The sequence below is a fragment of the Desmodus rotundus genome, chromosome 3 (assembly GCF_022682495.2).
Source record: "Desmodus rotundus isolate HL8 chromosome 3, HLdesRot8A.1, whole genome shotgun sequence".
Lineage (NCBI taxonomy): Eukaryota > Metazoa > Chordata > Mammalia > Chiroptera > Phyllostomidae > Desmodus > Desmodus rotundus.
In genome coordinates this window covers 157,651,415-157,678,922 of record NC_071389.1, presented here as the reverse complement: position 1 = coordinate 157,678,922, position 27,508 = coordinate 157,651,415, and the positions used below count along the sequence as shown (strand labels likewise).

The window sequence follows — 27,508 nt, the reverse complement described above, 5'->3', positions numbered from 1 at the left end:
ATAACCCGAGACATTGAAATTAAGAACAATGTAACAGTAGCCAGAGGGGAGTGGGGAGGGAATAGTCGGGAGAGGGATTTACAGGAGCTACTATAAAGGACACAAGTACAAAATCAAGGTGGAGGGTAGAAGTTGGGGAGGGAGGTGGGATTGGCTGGGATGGGGTGGAGGGATGGGGAGAAAATGCAGACAACTGTAATTGAATAACAATAAAAATTTTAAAAAATAAAAATTAAGTTTAATTTAATACAAAGTTTTGGCCAGGTAGCTCAGTTGGTAAGAGAATCATCCCAATGTGCCAGCATTGCAGTTTGATCCCCAGCCAGGGCACATACAAGAGCAACCAATGTAGAAATAAGTGGAATTGCAAGTCAGTGTTTCTCTCTCTCTCTCTTTCTCTCTCTCCATAATCAATACAAATAAATAAATAAATTTAATATAATCTGATGTCTAATTAGAACATGGAATATTAAAATGTGATCTCTATTATGTCTTAAAACTCACATTTTGTTCTATCAGAAGAGCGATGATTTTAATTTATTCATATAAATCTGGCCTCTGAGAAAATAACAAATAACTATTGCTACTGGGCAAGCACCAGCCAATTTGGATAGTCACCACCACATTTCCTGTATCTGATGTCTGTCTAGAAACATAGATGAAATTTTCCTTCCTTGTGTGTGTTTTTTTTAAATGTAGCCTCTTCGGTAAAAGACATTATAGCATTAGTTCAGATCTTCTTCAGATTCTCTATTTTCATAAATCACTTTTTCTGTAAAACAGAGCTCTGTATTCAGACATGAATCTACAATCCACTGCAAGAAAATAAATGAATGCACTGAATACTTTTTTCCTAATTTTGGTGACTTTCCATAGCTTTCTATTTCCTAGAACTTTAGTCAATTACTTTTTGTTAATTCTGTTTTTGTTTTTGCTTCATAACCTGGGCTGGGATTTTATGTACTTTAACTAGTTTGATCTCATCCTATTGCTGTTAAACTCAGCCAAAATATTTACACTTCACATTTCCTAGAGCTATCTTTAATTTGTATCAGTCAATCTTGCTGTTCATTGGTTGAGAGCCTATGACTGGGATAAAGGATGTAATGATGTTGGCTGAAAGGGGAGATTGAGAAACAAAGGCAAATTCTTCTTACTTTGCAATTCAACCTAGACTTTGCAATTCACTCCTAGACTTAGCCAAGACTCCAAATGGCTTTGTATGGCAAACTTAGCTACCAGTCGATAATAGTGCATCACTTAAATCAATTGTTGCAGATGGTTTTAAAAAAGGAAACAGGTTCTCAAAGCACAGCCCATTCAGATGGAATTTCTCTGGGACTTCCAACTAATTGTGCATTCTTGGGCCAGTCACACAATCCCTCTTATTAAGAAGAAGGAGGCAATGCCCACTTACAGAGTTGTTGTAAAGATCACATGAGGAACAAAGTATGTGCTTTCTAACCTATGGAGGTGATATGACTTCAATATAGTTGTGATTTGTATTACCTTAATGATTTGGCATTGACGTGCTTTTGGATTTTATCCTGTGTCTGTTTAACTCTACCACAGCAGCTCAATGTTAGGAGCAGGAAAGGTTAAGCCACTCCTCCCAACACTTCGCTTATGTAGATTCAACTGAAGAAAAGTGACAGGCTTGGTTCTCTCTGACTTCCTTCCCAGAACAGCCATCTTACTATTCATCAGTATTTGTACTTAGAGAAAGGGCTGAAGCTGAAGTTACAGAGGGAAAATACAAAGCAGACAGCAAAATAGGGCTGCTCCGAGTTGCACAAACAACTCTGAAGAAGCAAGCCTGAAAGCATTAAATAAAGAACATCATAAAGTGGCTGGCTGCACGCACTTGCTTTGTTCATTTCAATCCTGACAGTAATGTTCAGCAGTTACGTTATGTGTTCTGCCTTCCAAGGGCCTTGGGAACAGTAAGTGATTAATTTTTTTTAAACAGTTCTCACTAAAGAATACATTTTGTTAATTTTATGCCACTAAAAAGGCTATGAGCAAAGGAGTTTCAATGATAAGATGAGTGCAATATATAAAAGGTAGGCTTATGTTTTTGTTTTAAGAAGTAAAAATCACAGAACTTAATTTACATGCAATTGAAATTAAGTTCTCATAAATCACAACAATGATAATTTGACTTCTTTCACTTTTAGACAAATGAAAATCTGAACAATGTGAATAAGTCAGTTAATGATTACTAAATTTATTTTAAATGCTATTTATTTTTTATAAAGTAAGTTTTTGCAAAACCTTAAGTACATTTCTTGAAGATTTTTTAGTGACTGATTTTAAAATTGTGCATGTGGAGACACATTCCCAAAAAATCTCTAAGAATATTTACCATATACTAGTGGGGTGGGGACAGTGGGAAGAGGGGATTGCAGGAACTATTATAAAGGACACATGGACAAAATCGGGGGAGATGGTGAGGGTGCAGGAGGGAGGTGGGTTCAGCTGGGGTAGGGGGGAGGGAAGGGGAGAAAAGGCATACAACTGTAATTGAATAACAATAAAAATTTAAAAAAAAACTTGAGGAAAAAAAAAGAATATTTACCATATAAATTAAGTGCTTATTTCCCTTGGGAAAATTTTTCTGTGAAAATATCTTGGTAGCTCTTGCAAAAAGCTGATCATCAAAACTGGAAGTTCAAATACTCAAAATACAAAGAAACACAGGCACAAACCCTCTGTATTCCACAACGCTAATGTCACTGAATGTGAGCAGAAAGACAAAGTCACATTGTCCTTAATATTTTTAACCATATAAATGGAAAGACTCAAATGAATTATTTTGGCATTTCTTCAGTGATATGGTCTCCTTACTGATCACTTACAAGCGGTTTACACTATTTTATATACGGGGCAAACACAGTGATTTTCCATCATTAACTCCAAAGTCTGCCGGAAGCACTTTGCATTGATGAATCTCAAAATATTTTACCATTTCACTGAATCTAACTGCATGTTTTGGGGAAGATCTCAATTACAGTCTGATTTAGTGGGCAGCTTGCTGTTGGTAACAGAGACAAATAGTAAAATCAGAACTGCAATTCAGGACCCTGACTGATGCATCTATCATGGCAATCCATTATTTCAATCAGCCTGCTCTCATAAAATTGACATCACTTAATACAAACCTATCATATTCACGGGTAACAATACAGAAGTCGTGGTGGAAAAAAATATACAGAAGTTAAAGTGAAAAGTATGCCTGCTGCTATTGTCATGTTATGAATAGAAAGCCCTAGAGAGGGCCCTTCTCCTTCCAATCTCCAACTCTCTACAAAGAAAACTACAGAACATCACCAAAAGCTTTCAGCTATTAATACAAGTTCAAGAAAAAATTCAGATTACTCCTCACCAAGGAAATCAGCCAGTGACATGGAAGAACAATTATGTCGAACCCTTCCTGGTTCAGATGAACGTACGTGACTAGGCTAATATACTTCAGTGAAATCAATTGGCTTCAGTGTAAAATCTAATAAAATTAAATATAAATGAACTCCTGAGAAAATTAATTCAATGAACTAGAAAACAACCTCTTGACTGTTTTTTCTGACCGCTGTCCCCCTCATCGGCAGCAGCAGCACACCGCACGCTGTGCAGGCGAGAGTGAGGTACAGCGACAGCAATGGCCGTGGAGCGCACACCTATTAACCTTAGCAAAAGCGGCCATTCTCTGTCCCTCCTCTCCCCTCCTCTTTTCCCTTCTTTATAAATTCTACAAACAAACTGTATAACACGTGACTTTTCATATATGTTACTATTCCTTTGAACAATAATTGCTAAATTTTAAATGCTCCTTTAAACAAGAATTGAAGGGCAGTCTTTTAAAGTGTAAGTAGCACAGATGTAATGCTTTCTGTGACTGAATGAATGATCTAGAACGCACTTCAGGATAGCCATGAATTCAAAGAGCATTTCCTGACATCAGAAGTGAATGCGTCGTTGCTGAACAGCATGCTGGACAGTGTCCTTACTCAGTGGTGTGAGCCTTTCATGAATAATAGGTCACGGCCTTGCCCATGCTGGCTGATCCTATGATAATGTGGACTTCTGTGGTTCAGGCTAATGAAGCTGGCATACCATCTGTGGTTGAATGTCACTTGCATCATGGATTTTCTTGGTTATCATGGCTAAAAGTAGACCATTTTTGATCTATTTAGAAGGTATTTATATCAAGTAGCATAAGAACAGAAACACCGTCCACTAAATTTCTTACACAGCTTTCTATTATTATCATTATACAGAATAGATTCCTCCAAGAAAGTATTTTTAAGCTAAAACAAAGAACATTTTTAAATGGAAAATAATTGATCAACCAAGATAGAGAAAGGATTCTTCCTATTTTCCATCATTTCTAGAACTTATTTTGCTTGCCCTGATTAAACCAATGACGGGTGAATATTTATTAATGCAAAGCTTCATTTTTGCCAAAGAAAGTATTCATCATAAAAGTTGGGCTCACATTTGCATTCTTTACAGCACTTGCCATCCACGTATGTGAGAGCCGACTTAGGTGGGCAGACAGGAGTCGGGCAGATCAGTGCTTCACACCGGATGGTTCCATTCTGAGAAGAAAACAATATTTAGAGAATTTACAAGCTGCAGTTTGGGAGTCTTCCAGTAATTTTAAGTCTGTTTCTTAAATTTTAAACCCTTCCCATAAATTTCATAAAGACTGCTATTATTTTTGGTTATTGTTGTATAGTAAAACCCATAACACAGAGACCCACAGTAATACAAATTGGGTTATAACACAGTTGGTGATTGGCTCCCTCTTCTGTCCAGCAACTGATCATAGCTGAGCCTCGGTTCACACCTTGTGTAGTGAGGTGGATGAGGACATGGGCAGAGGTAAAGGCACACACTGACTGGGAAACAGCAGACTAAGGGTCAGCCTGGGACACTCATATCTCCCCAGATGACTCACAAAATGAGCATCAACCAACCAGGAGAATAACTGCTACTGCCCTAAAGGCCGAGGCTCAGGATTCAGAATCTCCCCATGGATATTTAATATGGGACAGGCCACCACGGGGTGGTGCTGACAATCACCACCGAGGTGCCAAACTGTTGACAGAATGACAAGAAATTTGATTCCTGAAGGTCATCCAGAGCTCCCAGGCCACTAGTTGCTTTTCTAGTCATTTAATTGACCTTGCGATACCACATCTCATAGTTTACTCAGTTTGATTTTTGACCCCCAGTTAACAATCTGAGAAGGCTTTACTGTATTTGTAAAATGCTGTAACTTTAGTAGGAACATAATATGTCCCTGAACAGAAGTCGCGTAGCACACACATGCATGTGTGAACACATATCGTTATTTCAGAGCTACCTTTGACTTTTTTACATGCATGATATTCTGCTTTGGAATAAACTTGATGAACTTGTGGACTTTTTATTAAGACTAATTCACATAGACCTCTGATTTCTTTCCCGTTAACCAGTGTTCACTGATGAAATCATGTGGAATTTAAAAGTTCAAAGCCAAACTGGTTGTGAACTTTCCTTTGAAATTGAACATATATTGTTGAAAAAATAATATACCAAATATTCTACTTTGTTAGTGAGCAGTTATATAAATCACATTTATTTAAACTCCCTAATTTGTATTATATGATATTAGCAAACTTTCAAAGATAATCTTATTTAAATTCCATTATTTGTTTATATGGACCAATCTGGTCACAATATTTCATGCTGCTTTTAATTTAGCTTTATTAAAATACATTAATAAGCTCATGATGTGGGAAAATTCCTAGAAATGTTAAGAATAACAGGATAGAATCCTTTGAGAATCAACTTACTAAACCAATTTAAATTGCTAACTTCATGTGTGTACCAATAAATTTAATTTTTATAGCATTCTTAAACCATAATAATCTTTATAGGCTAGGAAAAGTGTCTTTAATAATGTAACACACAGTTCTTTGGATTTGACTGGGTTTTTTGGCACTTTGGTGTTGTGTCTTGAGGAAATGGGTGTTGAAATTTTCATGATTACATTATTTTAATAAATTTTTAAAGAGTGGGGGCAGCTGAGATCCCTCAGTCTGAAATCCAGTGGAAGCCATACCAAGCATGTGCAGTTCTTACAGCCATCTGTCCAGGACTCCAGTTCTCGGTAGGTGGTTCCCTTCATGGTGCAAGTCCTTTCACAATAGCACTGATCCAATCTATTCATTCGCTGTTCAGCTCGAGACAGCTGTGGCACAAAGGAAGGGGTTCATAGTGTTCACCGTTCCCGCAACGCATACATGCAAAATGCCCTGGTAGCCATCCAGCTTTTTTAGTGTAGAGCAGTAGTGATGGCTGTGCTCATCAAGTATTTGTTGTAAATATATTTAGGCCTTTAATTTATAAGAAAGGATTCCCCCCTCTTATTTTTGTGAATTTGTTCCTGCCCTTGAAAAAGAAGCATAATTTATGAAATATAAATGAAGGCCAAGTCAGAATGGCATCACTTAACAATACAGAACAGCACTTTCCATTTTTAAAAGTGTCTAATTTCATGAATATGTCTACTCAAGTGAAATCATAAATTTCAGAATTTATATCATCAGAAGCCACCCATGTACAACACAACATTCAAGTTATTTGTAAGTTCTATGCAAAATGACAACAGTCCGATGAAATTGTAGATACACTTTAGACATGCGTAAGACAGTGAATTATCCTACAGCCGCAACACAGTGTCAGAAAGTATTTGTGGGACCATTTCCTTGACATAATCCTAGTGTTCACATTTTTATGTCTTCTTGTCTCCTTCTTTATAAAGAAAAACTCAGTAAAATAAATACTAAATTAAACAATAAATCCCATTGTAATAAGCAGTGAATGAAACAGGTAATCTGCCTCATTCCTGATTAACTGAATCATTTGTTACATGGATGGCCAAGGTTTGAATATTCATAAGCCTTTTCCTCAGGCAGGAATTTAGATTTAGATTTAGCCCTTGCAAAGCGTGTAGCACAGAAAAGTCTCAAAGGTAAACATCTGTGGTTATAAAAAGAACTATAGGGAACCTCAAGGATTTTTGAGCTCCCCCACACTATATTTCCAAGTAGCTTTTACCTTGGCTGATGTTTTGGCTAAAATGTCTTGCAGCTCCATGATTTTCTGCACCAGTCCATGGAAATCGTTGCAAGTTGGACAGGCTGAAATTGCAAACACTGCATTGGTCAAGTTGTACCTATAAGGGTTCAATTTGTATTCACAAGCGGTTCAATCTGGTTACTCTATGCCGACAACTCACACATCGGAACTCCAATTTCACACTGACATCCTGGACAAAATTAAGCAAGAAGCACGCTTTTCCTCACACAGTACAAAAACTAATGGGACTTACTGCGATTAAGGTCTGGGCACTGGGCAATAAATCCTTGGGGCATGACAAGTAACTGCACATCTTGCATTATGCCCTGTGTGTGAAAAATTAAATTAAAAACATATTACTTTCATCTACCCAAATTATGTTCAGCAATCAAGTTCACCTAAGAAAACATTACAGAATCGAATCACCAAAATCCCTGAGTAAAATCTTTTTAATTACATTGTTTTACTCCAAACCAAAGAGAAAGAAATACATAAGAAAAAATAGATGATGACTCTCTTATTGATAATAAGTTTCAAGCCTTATGATGAAATGTCAAGATATAATTAAGCGGCAATAATCACATTGTTTTGAGAAGTCATTTTTACTTAGCCACTGAAGTAAGGCTTGAAAATTACCTTTAAAAATCAACCTGGAAATCATGTCTGGTTTCAGCAACAATGAAATTGATACCAATTTTAAATTAACTGCAACCACCAAAAGAAAAAATTAAAAAACTGAGTTATAAAAGCAATGCTCATTTAAACATTTCTCTTTTTTCCAGTTGAATCTTTTAAAACTAATCTCTCAACTCAAAAAGGACAATAGATGTATTAAACAGCTGTGCAAGACTCAGTCACAAGACCTTAAGAGTTCAGAAAATTTAGCATGAAAGTTTTTTAAATGCCACCTGGAAATAACCTGTTTTACAAAAAGAAAATGAGAGAGAGAGAGAGAGAAGAAGGAAGGAAGGAAGGAAGGAAGGAAGGAAGGAAGGAAGGAAGGAAGGAAGGAAGGAAGGAAGGAAGGAAGGAAGGGAGGGAGGGAGGGAGGGAGGGAGGGAGGGAGGGAGGGAGGGAGGGAGGGAGGAAGGGAGGGAGGGAGGAAGGAAGGAAGGAAGGAAGGAAGGAAGGAAGGAAGGAAGGAAGGAAGGAAGGAAAAGGAAAGAAAAGAAGGAAGGAAAGAAAGGAAAGGAAGAAAGGGAGAAAGGGAGAAAGAAGCCCACACTACATGTTTATAGACAAAATTTACATTCATTCTTAGTCATTAAGGAGTAATGAGCATCCAGCTTTGGAGACGTAAAGCGAAGGCCAAATGGTAGTTCAGAAACGACCTCATCAGACACATCAGCTGTCCCTTTCCTCCACCACCCTTCTCTCCTCCTTCCTCAACTTTATATGCTTTCTTTAACTAATATTTCACTTAATCTTTTTGAGAAATGCAAACAGAATGTCTAATGACAGGGCTGACAATACCAACATGTTATCAAGACAATTTTGAACAAAGATTTATGAAATACTGACCTATATATCTTCCACCTATTTAACCTGATTAATAGTGTGCTGCAAAAAGAATGTCAATGTGAATGATGAATATTTTAGTATACCGTAGCAATTGCTGGATCTGCTGTTTGTTTGTTAGATTAAGGAGGCAATTTGTACACAAACTCCTATCATTTGAAAGCAGCAACACAGAAACAAGGTTACCGTGTCCGTAGCTGTGCACCTCACAGATTCTACAGTAAAAAGTATGACCCCTGGGGTAGCACACGTAATGCGTGTATGAGAAGTGTTCTGAGGCCACTTCTGGGCTCCATGGGAAAGACTGCTGCGAGTAGAAAACAGGATTGGCACTCACAGCGCAAATCTGCCGTCCCTTACATGAGAAAAGAGCCTTGAATTTTCAGGATTTGCAAAAATGGGATCAATTCCCACGACAAGCTTTAGAGAAGCTACTTAACCTCTATGAGCAGGTTTATGCATGTGTAAAAGGAAAAAAAGACCGAGCATCAAAGCCAGCCAGACTAGGATTAGATGAGTACATATTCAGAGCACCTGGTTTCCAGGTAACAGACAGTGTTCAAGTTTTAAAAACACCTTCCTACGATTATAAACCTTGCTTAGAATACAATTTTAAGTTACTGGTACCAGCTCTACCTACAAATCCACAGGTTGGACACATCACCTATCACCCCTTATTTAACAACCATTTTGCTACGCCACTGCTGTATCACAGTCGCTGGGGGGAAATGATTACACTTACAGGCTTACAGTCAAGAAACGTTCTGGACTTTATTTCTTTCTCCTTTAAATACAGAAAACTAAGTGGTATGTCTTTTAGATCTTCTACAATGATGAGATTCTACAGAGTGTGTCTCTTAAGTAGGCACTAAAGAAAAAGATACAAATTATGACTGCTTTTTAGCCTTGGTAGATTTGTGTATGTATATTTCTCACTTTTTGGAGTTTAAGGAAACCATGAATCATGAATATTAAAAAACTTGCAGACCTCTATTAATAACATCCTTGTGAAAGTATCATCAAAGGTTACATTTCAGTAGTGGAGAGTTTATTTGTATACTAACCTTTTAGACTTTTATTGCTTTGAATGCCTAATTTCAAGAAAGATATGTTAACTGTCCTAATTGCAGACTTGTGATGTTCCCTGTAGTGTCTAAAGACCAAGTTCAGAGGGAAATAAGAGAAACAAGTGTTCATTGGCTAAATAACAACACCAGCATTTTTAAAAAATTAAAAATGAATAAATACATATAGGAAAAACTACACAAATTATTTTGTTTCACACCATAGAAAGCAAAATGCAATTTTCCAAACTCATTAGAAAGCATTTATATTTATACTTTATGCTCAGACTTTAGTCAAAACATACCTTAAAATATCCGTGAACATTATTTCTCTGTCCCAGCCAAAATGTTGTGCCCACAGGCAAGTCTGTGGAGGGCTTTTCCACCACTCTTTCATATATCCTGCAAAATAAGAAACGTCAGATAAGTAATGGAAGCAGTCATTTCTTGGGATCTTCCGTTTCCTGAGCTGAGAACATTCCACTTACTTATTGCAGTCAATGTGTAAAGTCAAATGGGAGGCACTGATAGCCAAGGAAAGCTTGTGCCACTTGTCATCAGCCAAAATGTAAGGAAACACTTCCGTGTGAGGGCGGTGACTGCCCGAGCGGTAGTGCAGTCTGACCTCATTCCGGTGGCCACTGCTTTCTAGTTCCAGGTACCTGCACAGAGAAGAGCCATACGGAGCCCATTGAAAATCAAGTTCAAATACAAATGACATGATCTCTGCCTCCAGAAAGATGGAGTAGATATGCTTTCCCTGGTCCTCCCACCAAATACAGCTAGACATTATATTATAAAACAAACATAAGAAGGGTCTGAAAGATGGAGGGGAAAAAGTGCGGGACCTTAGTACCTGAGGAGCAAAACAATGGTAAGCTTCCTAGGTTTTCTTTTTACCTTGTATGTCAAGACTTAGAACTAAAGAAGCCAGCAACCTGAAAATACCAACAGATGCAGAAACAAACAAAAAAACCAAAAAGACTTGTTCTCTCTAGCCCAAGTACCAAAACAGGGGAAGACTAGCAACATAAAAACTTTTAGAGAATAATCACTCTATTCTAGTAGAACACCACAGAAAAAAAAATGTGGTCACGTCCTCAACCATGCCAGCAAAGGCTAAGTGGGGACACTCGATTTTCCATCGCCTTGGGGCAGAAATGATACACCCGAAACCTGCGCTAGGGTGGTGAGAGAGAAGAATGAGTAGAAAGCCAAAACCTTTTACCCAGCGGGCCAGTCATAAAGCTTCCCATGGCATCAATGGAGAAGGAACTTGGTCTCCCATCCTTATCTGGCAGTAACACAGCACATTGCCCCCTTCCGCCTGGGGTGATGTCAGGGCTTTCGGCACCACAAAGCAGTACTAATACCGTCACTAGCTAAAACAGGAAGTTTAAATAAGATCCAATCTCAGAATATGCTACAAAAATGAGCAGGCTTAAACTGAAAATCATATGCCATATAAAGAACAGAAAGATCTCAAATTTAATGATAAGAAGATGATCACTGGATATTAACGGCAAGAGACAGAGATGCTAAATGACCTGACAAAGATTTTAAAGAATCATTGATAAAGTGAAGCAGTAACAAATATATTTGAACACACTTGCAACAAAAACAAAGAAAACAATAAACAGAAAATCTATGGGAAAATAGAAGAACCAAATGGAAGTTTTAGGACTGAAAAATATGATAATTGAAATCAAAAGCTCAAAGAGTAGGCTAAGCAGTAGAATGGAGGGCACCAAAAAAAGAATCAGTTAACTTAAAGTTAAAAAAAATTATCCAATCTGAGCAATGGAAAGAAAATAGATTTTTAAAAAAAGATCAGTCTCAGAGACCTGTGAGACCATAAAAAAAGATCTAAAGTTTGTATAAGTAGAGTCAAAAAAGGAGAAAGAGGGTAGACTGAAAAAGTACTTGACTAAATAATGGCTGAACACTTTCCAAATTTGCCAAGAGGCATACATGCACAGATTCAAGAATCTAAGCAAACTGCAAACAAAATCAACTTAAAGAAATACTCATCATAATTAAACTTCTAAAAACTAAAAATGAAGAAGTATATTGAAAGCAGACAGTAAAAAATCAATACATTATGTATAGGGAAAAAGAAATTAGAATGGTGGTGGACTTCTCAGCAGAAACAGTGGGACCAAAAGGAAGTAGCACAATATTTTTCACGTGATAAAAGACAAATCGGTCAACCAAGAATCCTACATCCAGAAAAAATACTCTCAGAAATGAAGAAAAAATCAAGAAATTCTCAAATGAAGAAAACTAAGATAACTTGAATCAAGTTTTAAACTTAGATATGTTATGTTTAAGGAACCGCGCGAACACTCAGGAGGACGTGCAGTACTCTAAGTCCGTACCTCCCAATCCCCTTCATCTTTTTACCCACCCTTCTCCGCCCAACCCTCAGCAACTGTAAGTTGCTTTCTATACCTAAGAGTCTGTTTTGTTTGTTCATTTCTTTAGCTTTTAGGTTACACATTTAAGTTAAATGATAGAGTATTTGTCTTTCTCTGACTTATTTCACTTAACATAATACCCTCTAGGTCTCTCCATGTTGTTGGAGGATTAAGAGTTACAAACATGCTTGTAAATCAGTCACATGGATGTCAGGTACAGCGCAGAGGATACAGCCGAGGACACTGCAGTAACTTTGTATGGCAGCAGATGCTTTCCAGACCTCGTGGGGATCACTCTATGAGGCATACAATGTCAAGTCACGATCTTGCACACCTGAAACTAATATAATATTGTATGCCAATCATACTTTAATTAAAAAGAGCTGTAACACTCCAGAATAAAAAATACAAATAAAAAAAGGCTATGTCTGGGGTGGAAACAGGTCCTAATGGAGTTAGAAATCTGGGAGTCATAGGCATATAGATTGTATTGAAAACCACGAAGGTATAGTAATTACCTTGGAAATTATTTTAGATGAAAGAAGAACACTTTATCATTCTGAGGAGAAACCAGAAAAGAAGAAAGAAAGAAAAAACCAAGCATGGCTAGTAAGAGTAGAGGAGAAAAAAGTGAAAGTAGTGCCCCAAAGGCCTGGTGATGAGGGAGATGCCTCAAAGAAGAGGGAGCAATGAATTGTTTCAAGGGCAGCTAATAGGTCAAATCAGATAAAGACTTAACCACTGGATGTAGCAAAACAGAGATTTCTGGTGACCCCATAGCTATTTCAGAAAATTTTATAGAAAATAAAGCCTTCTTGAAGTAGGCTGAAGAGAGAATGGGCAAAGAAAAATTAGATAAGTATAGACACTCCAGGAGAAATGGGAAGGCAGCTGCTGAAAAACACATAATCACGGGAGGTTTTTCTTTCTTTCCATTTCAGTACTGCACACTTTTGGGTCCTGCTGGGGATGTGGAAGATAGAAAATAGCCATAACGGAAAGAAGCAAGAAATTATAATAGAACAGAAACCATAAATTAAAATAGATCAATTACATGTTAACTACATAAAATATTACAGTTTCTCAACAGAAAAAATAATATAAATGAAATCAAACAATAGATGGCAATCTGTAAGACAAGATTAAATACATGATATGTATCAGAGGTTAATGAAAAGCACCTTCAAATCAATAAGAAAAAGCAAGTAATGGATTTGCTAATTAGACTAGCAATAATCAAAAGGTAATATCTAGTGTCAATAAGAATGTGAAAAAATACACATCTCTGATACACTATTGTAGCACAATACATTTACAGGGACTCCTCAAAAGGCAGTTTGGTAAAACTATCAATACATTAAGCGTGCATACTCTTTAAGTCAGCAATTTCAAATCTAAAAACCTATGCTGCTAACACAAATTAGCATTGATATATACAGAAGGTTCCGCCTGCAGATTTATACAAAACAATGAGAACCTGATAAAACACCAGTTTTTCACTCGGAGAGGAAGTATGACACATCCACGTTCTGGGACACGATGCCACTCTACAAAAGAATGATGTTCCGAAATGAAACAATGCCATAGTTTACTACAATAAAAAAAACTAGAAGCCTCTGTAGAATCCCATCTTTTGTGCAAAAACTGTGTGTGTGTGTTTTCTGAAAAAAAGATCCAGAAGCTTTTGGGTTTTTTTAAATTTTAATTTTGTATTGTTATTCAATTACAGTTGTGTGCCTTTTCTCCCCATCCCTCCTCCCCACCCCAGCTGAACCCCCCTCCCTCCCCCACCTCCACCCTCCCCCTTGATTTTGTCCATGTGTCCTTTATAGTAGTTCCTGTAATCCCCTCTCCTCACTGTCCCCTCCTCACTCCCCCCTGCCCATTGTTAGATTGTTCTTAACTTCAATGTCTCTGGTTATATTTTGTTTCCTTTTTTCTTCTATTTATTATGTTCCAGTTAAAGGTGAGATCATATAGTATTTGTCCCTCACCGTCTGGCTTATTTCACTTAACATAATGCTCGCCAGTTCCATCTATGCTGTTGCAAAGGGTATAAGCTCCTTCTTTCTCTCTGCTGTGTAGAATTCCATTGTGTAAATATATCATAGTTTTTGGATCCACTCGTTTGCTGATGGGCACTTAAGTTGCTTCCAGTACTTGGCTATTGTAAATTGCGCTGCTATGAACAGTGGGGTGCCTAGGTTCTTTTGGATTGGTGTTTCAGGGTTCTTAGGGTATAATCCCAGCAGCGGAATTGCTGGGTCAAAGGGCAGTTCCATTTTTAGTTTTCTGAGGAAATTCCATACTGTTTTCCACAGTGGCCTCACCAGTCTGCATTCCCATCAACAGTGCACTAGGGTTCCCTTTTCTCCGCATCCTCTCCAACATTTGTTTGTGGATTTGTTTATGTTGGCCACTCTGACTAGTGTGAGATGGTACCTCATTGTGGTGTTAACTTGCATCTCTTTGATGGCTAGTGATGCTGAGCATCTTTTCATATGTCTCTGGGCCCTCTGTATGTCTTCCTTGGAGAAGTGTCTGTTCAAGTCTTTTGCCCATTTTTTAATTGGGTTGTTTGTCTTCCTGGAGTGCAGTCCTGTGAGTTCTTTATATATTTTGGAGATCAGGCCCTTGTCTGAGGTATCATTAGCAAATATGTTTTCCCATACTGTTGGTTCTCTTTGTAATTTGGTGCTGTTTTCTTTAGCCATGCAGAAGCTTTTTATTTTGATGAGGTCCCATTTGTTTATTCTTTCCTTTATGTCCCTTGCTTTAGGGGACATGTCTGTAAGGATGTTGCTGCGTGGAATGTCTGAGATTTTCCTGCCAGTGTTTTCCTCTAGGACTTTTATGGTGTTACAACTTATATTTAAGTCTTTTATCCACCTTGAGTTTATTTTTGTGTATGGCGTAAGTTGGTGATTGAGTTTCATTTTTTTGCACGTAGCTGTCCAAATCTCCCAACACCATCTCAAGTCTTTACGGTCAATTAATATTTGACAAAGGAGGTAGGAGCATAAAATGGATCCAGAAGTCTTTTTATAAAGTGAAGTAGATATATAATACACAAAAACATTTAATGAAGACAAAAATAAAGATGTAAACCACTTAAAAGTGTGTCTAGCATATGGTTAATATTCACTAAAAATTAGCTCTCATTAAAATGAGAGAAAACAGGTGGAAAAGTAGTTGATCCATATCTTCAAAACCAGTCACTATTAAGATGTATAAACTTGAATGGAGACATTAAATTACCAGAAAATATGATTATTGTATAATTTAAATTAAAAGGTATCTGTAATGAATATTGGGTCTATTTTAATGAATCCATTTTCTAGTGGCAGTCATACTCATTTCTGGAACTATCCCCCACTGGGTGACACCTCAGTGGAAGACAGGCCTGCTCCCCCTGCCCCACTGCCCCAGGGCCCAGCAGAACAAAGTGGCTACACACCCAAGCCCTCCTAAAGCCTGAGAGTTCACACCCCTGCAACCCTCAGAGGGTGGTAAGCGCTTCACCTCTCTGTACCTCGTTTGGTTACTCAGCTATAAAATGGGGATGTGAATCGTACTTGCCTCAAAGGATAGCTGTGAGGATTGAAAGAGTTCATTTAAGAAAACACTTAGAACATTACTGTGCACAAACAAAACACTCAATAAAGATAGTACATGAGCTATCTTTCTCATTTCAAAAAGCAAAGAGGTCAAATCTTCCCTCTTCCTTCCCCCCACTCCCTCCTCCCCGGCACAGCCAGGGAGTAGGCCCATGACATCTTAGCAATCAGACAGTTCGCAATACTCAGAATCCTAACTGCATGCAGCAAGGAAGGGAGGGAGGAAGAACCTGCATCGTGCTCAGGGCAGCAGCATCCCAGCCCCGTATGTTAAGGTCACTCTGCATCCTGTTTCCTGTTTGCTGGCCAACCAAGGAGTCTCTGGTTATTGCCTGTTCAAAACTCTGGTGCCTTGGGCTCCCATCAACCCTGTGAACTGCCCTCCCATCCACCACATCCAAAGCCACCTCGCAACCAAGAGGCTAACTGAAAACACCATTGTGATCGTGGGAAAAATATGTAATTAGAATAAAATGTATCACCACTTAAAAAAGTGATTGCTTGAGTGATAGAACTATAGTGATTTTTTAACCTTCATTTTATTGTCCTTTATTTTCCCGTTTATCTTGAATAAGCATTTACTACCTCAAATTAAAAATCCCATTTTAAATCCCAAGAAGATAATTTGTCACACTTGAACACATCATGTCTCCCTGACTTGTTATTCATAATTTTGAGAGGCAACTAAAATCAGAAACAAAGTTCACCCTTTATAATAATTTATGTCCTTGTTACTCAAATATCTTTGGCATTGACAGAAATATAAACTAATTTAAGATTAAGCTTCAGAGAAGTAGGCAGCAGTGGCAGGACATCACTCATTTTAACAACCTCCGTCATAACTCAAGATCAAAGGATAAGAATAAGGTCACATCTCATCTGACAAAAAGGTTGCATGTAACACGAGATGGTAATTTTTCGGCTGCCTTAAATTAAACCTAAATGGGAGAAAGATCAGATCACCTCAATATGTTAAGCTATAAGCCAGTTGTAAATTAGTCACCTAAAAAAAAAGCCACATGCACTTCCAGCGCCGAGTGTAGTTCATGGTGGCACAATTGTGAAGCAGTGACAGTACGGGCGCTGCGGCTGAAAAATCCAGATTGTCCTCTCACTGTCTGTGACCCTACCTCTCGATTTCCTCAGCTGTAAAAGGAGCCCTCAATTCGATAACCCACACAAAGCAGGGTGTCTGACACATCGTAAGGACTCAAAAAACGGAGGCTGTTTTTATTATTTGTCAATACTCCCAATTAGGCATCATTTATGAAGTCCGGTCTCTGAGAGCCAGTTAATTCTGTGAGTAACAAACTATTTGAATACATTTTTAAGTGAGACAGTTAGTTGGCAGCACTGGTATTATGTGGATTCTGGCATGACCAATGAAATCGGAAAAGGTAAGACCCGTGGTAGGGCCAAACTTATTGTCAGGTGGATCTGTTCCCTGTTACAGAAATTGGCTGCTTCACCTTGCCACTTCCAGGGATTCTCCCCTCAGAGGTTGGGGGAGATGGGGGAGTTGGGAGGAAAAGCTGTACTCTTTAGCATCCCTCGGTAGAACCATGTTGATCTGTTTTTGTTAAATGTTTTTGTTTTTAATGTAGTTGGTCATCAGCAGTTTAAGAGGCCTCAGAGTTTGAGTTTTGTCTCCACAGTTTACTAACCTGGCATGTTACAAATCCTCCCCACGCCTCAGTTTTCTCCCCTATCAAACAGGAATAATAAGAGTTGTACCTTCACGTGATCATTTCAAGAATTCAATGAAACAAGTGATGGGATGACTTTGCACAGGTCCTGAAAAGAGTAAGCACCCCGTCCACTCCATGATCGTGATTTATGCTTCCCATGACATATTTATGCACGCCAATTAAATGTCAGCAAATTCTTAAGGTGGATTTTGACCGAAACAAACATGAATCTCAAGCAAAAGTAGTTTAATGAGAATCTACCCAAATTCCTGAGCTTGAGTCTCATCTATATAACCCCATCAGATGGCCATCCTCTGTCTGAATATATCCAGTGACCAACAGCCCATGACTTTCTGAGACTGTTTCATTTTTTTAACAAAGACATTCCTTATATGAAAACATGAAGAGGGGAAGGTTTTAAAAAATCAGTGACTTATTAGTTCATTTATTCCAGCCAACACTTACTATGAGCACTGTGAGTGTGACCATGAAAAAGGCCAAATAACACTGAAACTTAGAGATGTTTCACATAAACCCATTATCGTGAAAACTAAGTTCAGCTACTTCAAAACTAATTATAATACTGTCATAAAAGTCTGCTGCAAGAGAGGAATGTAGGTAGATCAGTGGGGATAACAAAGCTTCTCCACAAATAACATAACTAAGAGCCAAAATCATACCACCAAGGGGAAAGATCAGTAGCAAATGGAGTTAACTCATGACTGAAGCCCTGGCATCCAACAGGACAGCTTGAAAACAACCTCCCCATCTTGTTACCCTACGTAGCTGAGCTTACAATAAAAGAAAAAAGTGGCCACTCATGTAATGGAGCTCATTCATTACTATTAATATGAGGCAAGTAAGATACAAACAAATTCTAATAAACAATACTTCGAGCTGCAAGAAGAACAACAAAATTTGGGGGACTTACACTACCATATCTAAAATCATTATAAAACCACAGTAATTAACACTGTACAATACTGGCACATTAATTAAAAAATAGACTAGTGGAACCCTATACTTAAATAATTTAGAAACGGCTTCAACCAAATAAGGTCAACTGATTATAGCAAAAGTGACTTTGCAATGCTAAATAATGGGCCTTTAAAAAAAACTGTGTAATATCAAGTGGATATCCAATAGGGGAGAAAAGATCTCTTTAATGATTCCCAACTCATATTTATCACCTATGAGTACCGGCTGAGTACAATACTGTAAGACCCCCCTTCCTGAAAGCTCAAGGCATAGATACGGACACAGGATTCATTTCACCCCACTCCGAACGGGGCATCTCCAAGGCTGTTCTGAATCTGGTCCCTGCTCCAACTCAAGGATGTTCATGGTATTTGAAATGAAGGAAGCTGTTTAACTCTCGATTAACTCTTCAAGTGGGCTCACACTGAAATGTGGTAGGCTGAGAAGGGGGTCTCTTTTTCTTGTTTCCAAACTTTTCCAACTTACTATCCCTTTATAACTTAAAACATCATTCTAATTTTTTTAATGGTCATTATTTGCACACTTCTATATTGTTTTCGCATTTGAATATGTAATTAAAATCTTCCATAATTTTTCCCTACAGCTCATATGAACACATTAGGATCATTTGAACACTTCAAACACTTAAATATAAGCATGAGCAGCTCTGTTTTAAAATACTTTAAGGACCTTGTGAGTTTGTTTGGAGGTTCTAGCAGGGGAGCGTAGCCACTCGTATTCCCTTGGCTGGAGACCATGACTCCCCTCTAGTTGGGAAGGTCCTACTCTGCGACCTAATGCAAACCTTCAGGAAAGGTACTAACTGAAGTATCACTTTACATGAATTGAAAGATGAACTCCTATCTAAGACTTATTTTGAAAGATCTATATAAAATGTGAATTTCTTTCTTCACTGAATGTATATGCTATTCCACTTTGTTGTCAGAGAAGAAGTTAGTGAATTATCTCTGGATCTGTGGAACCAACTGTGATAAGTGTTAGTGGTAAAGTTCAAAAAATAGAGAAATTATATTTTATACATCAAATTCTCAGAACATACCAATTTTGATATGAAAGAATCTAAAAATGTATAGACACAGATAGGTAGAAACACCCGACAAGGGAGTAACATGTTTACTGAGGAATCTTTAAATTAGTTATTTATTTAATATATAAGATACTATGTACTTAATTTTATTTTAATATATGGTAATTATCTCACTTCTTAATTTCTGAAGTGATGGTAGTTTTACCTGTTAGAATGGCTTAAGTCAACTCCGTCTGAAGGAAGAATTTGGTGATCTCTTAAAATTCAATGTATACACAAGTTGAGTATTATTGTGATTTTGAATAAATTGAGATGTGTGTGCATCCCAAGAAAATATATCAATATTCTCTTCAATTTCCAAATAGGTGGTTTTCCAAGTATATTAAGGTAAGCATGCAATTACACTATTTTAAAGAACAAACAATATTTTCAGAAGAAAATGATATTCTCAAGATGGAAACTTTTCACCTAAAATGGTTCAAGATGCTTTAGGGATACGTCCATCTGCAATGAATGACTCTCAGAGTCCCTTGATGCCCTGTTATCCATGCAGTATTTTATCTGGTCTCAAACATTCCTCTTGAGTTAGCAATTTGCTATACCCTAAGATCCTCGAAATCGATAGGAATTGTTTAGGCCGATAAAAGTGGGCCTGTGGAGGAAGTTTCAGCAGCTTTGCACGTGACACATTCTGAGACTGTGGGCAGACAATGAAGGAAAAGCACTGATGCATGTAAGACAGCGAGAAGTTCCAGGCAGGCTGGACTCGAAAGAGAGGAATCAGTCACCAGGGAGAGTAAGCTGTCAACGCTGCAGCATCTGTCTCTGATATGCTCCGTGGGTCATCATGTGTTCTCTATTGTCAGAATAAGTATGAGCCAATGAAGAGGACAACGGGGTCCACAGGTTGCCCCCTGAGGTGACATTTTGCTCTTAGTGAGCCTATTACCTGGAGTTCACGATGGAAAAAGGTACCAAACACCCCTGAACAGAGGAAGTAAAAACAACCTGGTCCCAAAGTCTAGCTATTATTAAGTATGAGTATAAACTTTGTGAGAAGAGGCAATTAGAAAATAAAAAGACAAAATAGTTTTTACACTGCCATCAGCTTTCCAGTATGCCATGGTGCTGCTGTTGAAATAAAGTCAATTGTAAGGAAGAAAACTTCAGGATATTTTAAAAGATTTTTAGTGTAACAAAAAGGCATAATAGAATAAAAATACGTAATTGTTGTCTTCAAAAGCAGTAGAAGGCAGTAGTGCTGACCCCGTTAATAAAGCTCTTGGGTTTTGAAGGAAGTGCAAAGGCCACGGTGCTGCTCTGAAACAAGCAGGCGGCACTGTCGCTGGGAATGCAAAGTGGGGCGGCCACTATGGAAAAAGGGATGGTGGTTCCTCAGACAATTAAAAACAGAACTGATCCAGCAATTCCACTTCTGGGTATTTGTTCAAAGAAAATGAAAACACGAAAGTCATAAAGACATATCAGCCCCCACGTTCCATGCAGGATTATTTACAATAGCCACAATACTATTAATCCAATGGATGAATGGATATAGGAGATGTGATATTTTGTGATATATATAATATGACATATATAATACATACAATGGAATAGTATTCAGCCACAAAAAAAATAAAATCTTGCTATTGTGACAACATGGATGGAACTCGAGGGCACTATGGTAAGTAAAATAAGCCAGAGAAAGACAAATATAATCTGATCTAACTTATACATGGAATCTAACAAACAAAACAAACAACAACAAAAACACCAAGCTCAGAGAGAGAGAACAGACTGGTGGTTGTTGGGGGGTGGGGGAGGAGATTAGGGGGAGGGAACATGGGTGAGAGAGGCCAAAATGTAAAATCAAACAGCTATAAATGTCATGAGAATTTAACGCACAGTATGGTGACTATAGTTAATAATACTGTATTGAATATTTGAAAGTTGCTAGGGAGATCTTAGCAGAAAAATAGGAAAAATAATGTTTGTAACTATGTATGGTGGCATGTTAACAAGACTTATTGTGATCATATCTCAATGTCTACAAGTATCAAATCATTATATTGTACACCCGAAACTAATATAATGTTCCATGGCAATTATGCACATCGACCAGTACATAAAGATGTGCAAAATAACGCAGGCAAGTAGAAGAGTTGTCAAAGCAGTGGTGAGGAGAGTGGGCTCTGCTGCCATTCAGCCTGGTTCAAATGTTGATTCTGTCATGCGTTGTGACCTTGGACATGAGACTTAAGCTCTCAGGGGCCCCTTTCCTTATCTGTAAACTAGAGATAACAATGATACCTACCTCCCAGATTGTAATGAGCATGTAATGAGATTAATCCATGTGAGGTGTTTAGAGGACTGCCTGACACAGGGCAGGGACCTAATAAAGTGTGTTCATGGGTACAATGCAGAGAAAACATTTCGGTGCACCTAAGAAATCAGCCAGCTACCAGGAGGCCCGGTATCAGCAGATGCTCTGCACTTGTCATTCAGTCATTCAGCCAATATCTATTGTCTGTCTCTGTGGAAAGAACTGCACTAGACACAGAGGATACTGGGAAAAAGAGAGAAGGTCCAGACCCTCAGAGCCTCCTAATTCCTCATTTTTATCATTTTCCTGAATAACACTCCCCAGAATAATAATCTGCAATAAATGTAGTTGTTCCTTTTTCATCTAGAATTCCTATTTCTCCCAAATCGTTGTTTTACATCACCAGACATTTTTATACTGTTTTCATATTTATTAGTTCATCTTACTCTACATTATTGAATCTACTTATAGATGGAGATCTTAAATAAGTGCCATTTTTCTTAATGGGACTGAACAAAACTCTTGCAATAGGTCTTGAATTCTGTCAAGTTGGAAATTGGATTTTGTCATATTTATTTCAGTTACTGGGTGGTGGAAAACAATCAGGTTTTTAAGTGAAGAAACATTCATTGTTAACATTTTAGAAATGTAAAACAGTGAAAATTCAATAACTGAATGAAATGAAAATTTTGAAAAACCATAAATAGGGCAGTCACAGCAGGCTTAATGTAAAAGCCCCTCAGCAAATGTTCCTCTAATATGTCTTATATACAGTCTAACCTTGTTTTTATAAAAGTATTTTAGTTCAATGAATGAAATACTGTATGTAAAGCTATCAAGAGAAAGGTAGAAAACCTAGGCAAATCACCTTTTTAGAAATTATATGTTATTTTCTCTGAGTTCTATTCAGTATAAGAAGTAATTTTCATTAAATAAAAAAATAATAAATTTAAAGATGCCCTACATAGTGAATGCTGACATACACTTTTAAAAGTTTGTTACTATTTTTAAAAATATATTTTACTTGGTATATAATATTAGTTTTTATAATATAGAAAATAAATGTAAGAGTGAGAATAAGTATCAATTTTTGATTTCATCATTTTATTCATGCCCTTAAAAAGCAATAGCATCTGATACAGCTGGGTATAGTCGAGAAAAGCTAAGGAAAGTGGGTGAAGGTCTGATAAGGAACAGGATATTGGAATAAAATTGGAATATCTCCCCATAAAATACAAATCCTAATTAAAGAGGAAAAAAGTGGAGAACCTGGAAGATCACCAACTTGACCAGGTGGTCAAGGTTAGCATGACCAGCAGTAAACAGATTGACCTAGTATACCTCCACCTGCAGTATACTGAGAAGAGTCATCATTTCTATGGTATTCCTAACAAGGGTGCATGGCCTGAGTGATGGGGAAACATCAGATGGACCAAGGGCAAGGGTGATCCTACGGAATGAAATGCCCATGCTCGTAAGACTATAAGGGATACCAAAGACAAGGAAAGACTGGAACTGCTCCAGATTGAAGGAGATTATGAGATATGACAACAAAACACAATGTATGTTCTTGGATAGAATCCTGAAACAAGAAGGAAAAGGAGGCATTGTTTATTTAGACAGGTGGTGCAATTTGAAAAGCATCTGAAGATTGGATGACATTGTCATATCAATGTTGATTTCTTGACTGGAAGGTTGTATGTTGGCTATATAGGAGAGCATCTTTGTTTGGAGTATTTAAAGGTGATGGAGCAAATTATTGTCAATAAAAGGCATATCAGAATTAGAGATAGAGTAAATGAGCTAAAAATATTACCAATTAGGAATACGGTAAGACGAGATGTGGAAGTTCTTTGTACTGTTCTTGTAATATTTCTGTAAGTTGAAACTATTTCAAAAAAATGTTCCTAAGTAAAAGCAAACATTAATCTGGGAAAACTCTTGTGTATATGACTAACAGTGAGTTGATATTCTTTTTCACAATTTTTTAATTTTTCAACTGCAGCTAACATACAATATTATATTAGTTTCAGGTATACAACACAGTTATTAGAGATTATATAATGTATTAAGTAATCACTCTAATAAATCTAGTACCCATGTAACCCATACATAGTTGTTACAATATTATTGACTGTATTCCCTATGCTGTACACACTTTACATCCCCATGACTATTCTGTATATGTCGATATTCTTAACACATAAAGAATTCTTACAAATAAGCAAGAAAAATGACAAGACCCCTATATAAAAAGGGAAAGGAGAGGCTATTTTACTCCATTTTATGCTTCTTCCCCTTGTCAAATATTAATTGACCGTAGAGACTTGGGTTTATTTCTGGGCTCTCTGTTCTGTTCCATTGGTCTATGTGTCTGTTCTTATGCAAGTACCAGGCTGTTCTGATTACAGTGGCCTTGTAATACAGTTTGATACCAGGTATTGTGGTCCCTCCTACTTTTTTCTTCTTTCTCAAAATTTCTGCCTTTTCACCCAGCAATTCCACTGCTGGGATTATATCCTAAGAGCCCTGAAACCCCAATCCAAAAGAACCTATGCATCCTAATATTCATAGCAGCACAATTTAGAACATCCAAGTGCTGGAAGCAACCTAAGTGCCCATCAGCAAATGAGTGGATCCAAAAACTATGGTACATTTACACAATGGAATACTATGCAGCAGAGAGAAAGGAGCTCCTACCCTTTGCGACAGCATGGGTGGAACTAGATAGCATTATGCTAGGTAAAATAAGCCAGGCAGTGAGGAACAAATAACATATTTTCTCACCTTTAACTGGAACATAATCAACAAAAGAGAAAGGCAAACAAAATATAACCAGAGACATTGAAATTAAGAACAATCTAACAATAGCCAGAGGGGAGGTGGGAGGGGATAGTGGGGGGAGGGTTTTCAGGAACTACTATAAAGGACACATGGACAAAACCAAGGGGAAGGGTGGAAGCAAGGGAGGGAGGTGGGTTTGGTGGGGGGGGGGGAGTGGTGGAGGGAAAATGCAGACAACTGTAATTGAACAACAATAAAATAATTTTAAAAATAAAATAAAATGTCGACCCTGAAAAAATTGAAAAAATAAAAAGGGAAAGGATATTTTAAAATCACTCATCAAACAAGAGACACCAACAACTTACTAACGAATATATAAAAATGTACAAATCCACTATATTTAAAGAACAATAAATTCTAGAAGTTATAGCAATTTTTAACATGTCATATTAGCAAAAAGTATTTACATATAATGCTTTCTGCTTCCAAGTGTGTAGTTTAAATTTAAGTCACTTGCAAAATCAAGCTGTTTCCTTGTAGTTCACTCATAATACATATCTTACTTCCCTTTGGTGCTGTTCAGGGCATTTTTACTGGCTAAATTAAATGAATTTTGGATGAAACATTCAGTAACTCATGCATTCTGTGGTGCATTCAGCATCCTCAAGAATAATCAAACATAATTTTACTACACCTAGAATTTTAAACAACCAAAGGTGAAAATACAAAGGAAAGATGGCCGCTTGCCAATCATCCCCTCCTTTCCAAATACTCAACGGATAAAATCGCTGGAAACATGAGGCAAAATAAGAATGACTTTTGTCCAGCAGCTATAAAATACATCAATATACGGTTTCAGCCACAGAAGTCTGTGACTCCTCCCCAAGATCAATGGAATTCAAGAGTACACAGCAGCAAGGGAAGTAAGATTTCTTAAGTAATTGAGATAACATAAACTCCACTGCCACAAAGACACCAAAATAATATTTTTGCATGGCCTTTTAAAAAAGGTACATCCTTCACCATAACTAAAGGAAATAACAAGAAAAGTTACAAATAAGCTGAATTCTACTTCCTGTCCCTTGATAATAAACTGTAGATAGATCATTATAACTTTTAAATGAGTCTTTTGTAAAATGATTTTAAGTGATTGATCAAAGGCCTAGAGAGCATTTGGGAAGTTTCACATTGACATCAGAAGATAAAAAGTAGAAGAACTTTAATACCAAAGAATTAAATATATTACAATAGTCCCTCAACATTCATCATGGGAAAGATCGCTGAAAGGTCAGTGTATACCAACATATGGCAGATGAAGAGCACAGAACTGAATGAACTTTGATGGGACTTTAAAATTTTCCTATTATGATGAGTTGCATCCAAAGAGTCCAACTTTCTCCAAAAGACAAAAGAAAAAGCAATTTAAATATTATGGAAGATGTTACTTTGATATAAAACAGAATCCACTTTTTTGGTAATATAGTAACTTAAAAGTTCTTTACAAATTAGAAAACATAAAAGAAAACTAAGGGTCCTACCTGATTAATAGCACAACCTATAATGTTCTTGGGAATAAATCTAAAAAAATATGTGTATGCCTTTTATGGAGATAATTATACAGGAGAAAAAAAATGAAAGAAAATGGAGAGAAAAGCCACATCATAAAAAACCTGACTGTCATAAAAATGTTCATCCAACATATATCAACTTACAAATGTGATATGTTCACAATACAAATCCCAATGAGATTTCTTCCATAGAACTCACCAAGTTGATTCCAAAGTATATACCAAAGAATGAAATTTCAAACACAGCAAAAAGTTGTGACCAGGAAGAGCAGAGACCTTAACTATACACAGCAAGTCATGAAACTACAGTAATCGGAGTAGTGTGGTGTTACTGCAGAAGTCACACACACCAGAATACAGGAGCAAAAATAGACCTCAGCATTGAAGGAAACCTGGTATTACATTTGGTGTTTGGCACTTAGCACGGATACATTTGGCACTACATTTGGCATTCTGTGGGAAAGGAATGGGTTGTTGGGTAAGTGGCATTGAGACCACCAGCTTCATCTGGTGGACAGGACACTAGATAGGTGCTCCTAGATCTAAGTAAGATGTCAATTTCTTTTTCTTATTAGGTAGAAAAAAAGCTATTAAAATATATCATTCATTTTTATATATAAATTTGGTATATATTAGAAATATGAGAAATCATATTTGTTTGCTGCATCTTCAATTCAGTTTCTTTAATGAGCAACTCACTATGTCTCCTTGGTGATGATATATTTATGCATAATCACATTAGAATATATATTGCAACTTTCCTAATAATAAGGTAGGCACTGAAATACACATTAAAGCTATAATACTTTAGAGATAAATAATGATATAAAACCATATTTTAAGAGAATAAAATATAAGTAAAGTTTTTTTAATTACGTAGAACTTGGGGTTTGAAATTTTAACTCATAATTCCAATTATTTATGTTATTTATTTAACTCATAAATCCAACTATGTTATTTATTAAGTTCAACCAAAAAGTAAAGAGCGTAGTAACTGTTATGTCAGTCTGTGAATTTTATCCATAATAAACAGTCATCGTTTTAGTTCAGAACCATTAAGAAAGCAAATATTGTCAGTAAGTTTAATTTTTACTTAGTAATGTCAAGAAAGAGAAATGGCTTAATATATGACACTCAGAAATACGAAGGCACATTTTATCAGCCTCATATATAACTACACTCTTCCTCATCTGGAATATATAATAATTAATCGTAAGAAAGTGAAAAAAACCTCATTGATCTCACCTCAAGTTTATTAATATAGAAGGTGATGGCAAACTATAAGATAGTTTTATATTTACCTACAAAGTCATTGCCACAAATTATTTCCAAGCACACTATTTGCAAAGCATTCAAATTTGGAAACATAAATAATATT

At 37.0% G+C, this 27,508-nt stretch overlaps 1 protein-coding gene across 1 annotated transcript in view; it reads right to left on the bottom strand.

The window, feature by feature from the left end:
• NELL2 (neural EGFL like 2) overlaps positions 1-27,508 on the bottom strand; it is a 335,374-nt gene that overhangs the window by 222,543 nt on the left and 85,323 nt on the right. Inside the window, exons 6-11 of the mRNA XM_024575537.3 lie at positions 10,196-10,369; positions 10,013-10,109; positions 7,379-7,451; positions 7,105-7,187; positions 6,107-6,235; positions 4,493-4,595 (exon numbers count right to left, since the gene is read on the bottom strand). Of these exons, the coding sequence (XP_024431305.2) occupies positions 4,493-4,595; positions 6,107-6,235; positions 7,105-7,187; positions 7,379-7,451; positions 10,013-10,109; positions 10,196-10,369 (659 nt within the window). The remainder of the gene's footprint in view (positions 1-4,492; positions 4,596-6,106; positions 6,236-7,104; positions 7,188-7,378; positions 7,452-10,012; positions 10,110-10,195; positions 10,370-27,508) is intronic.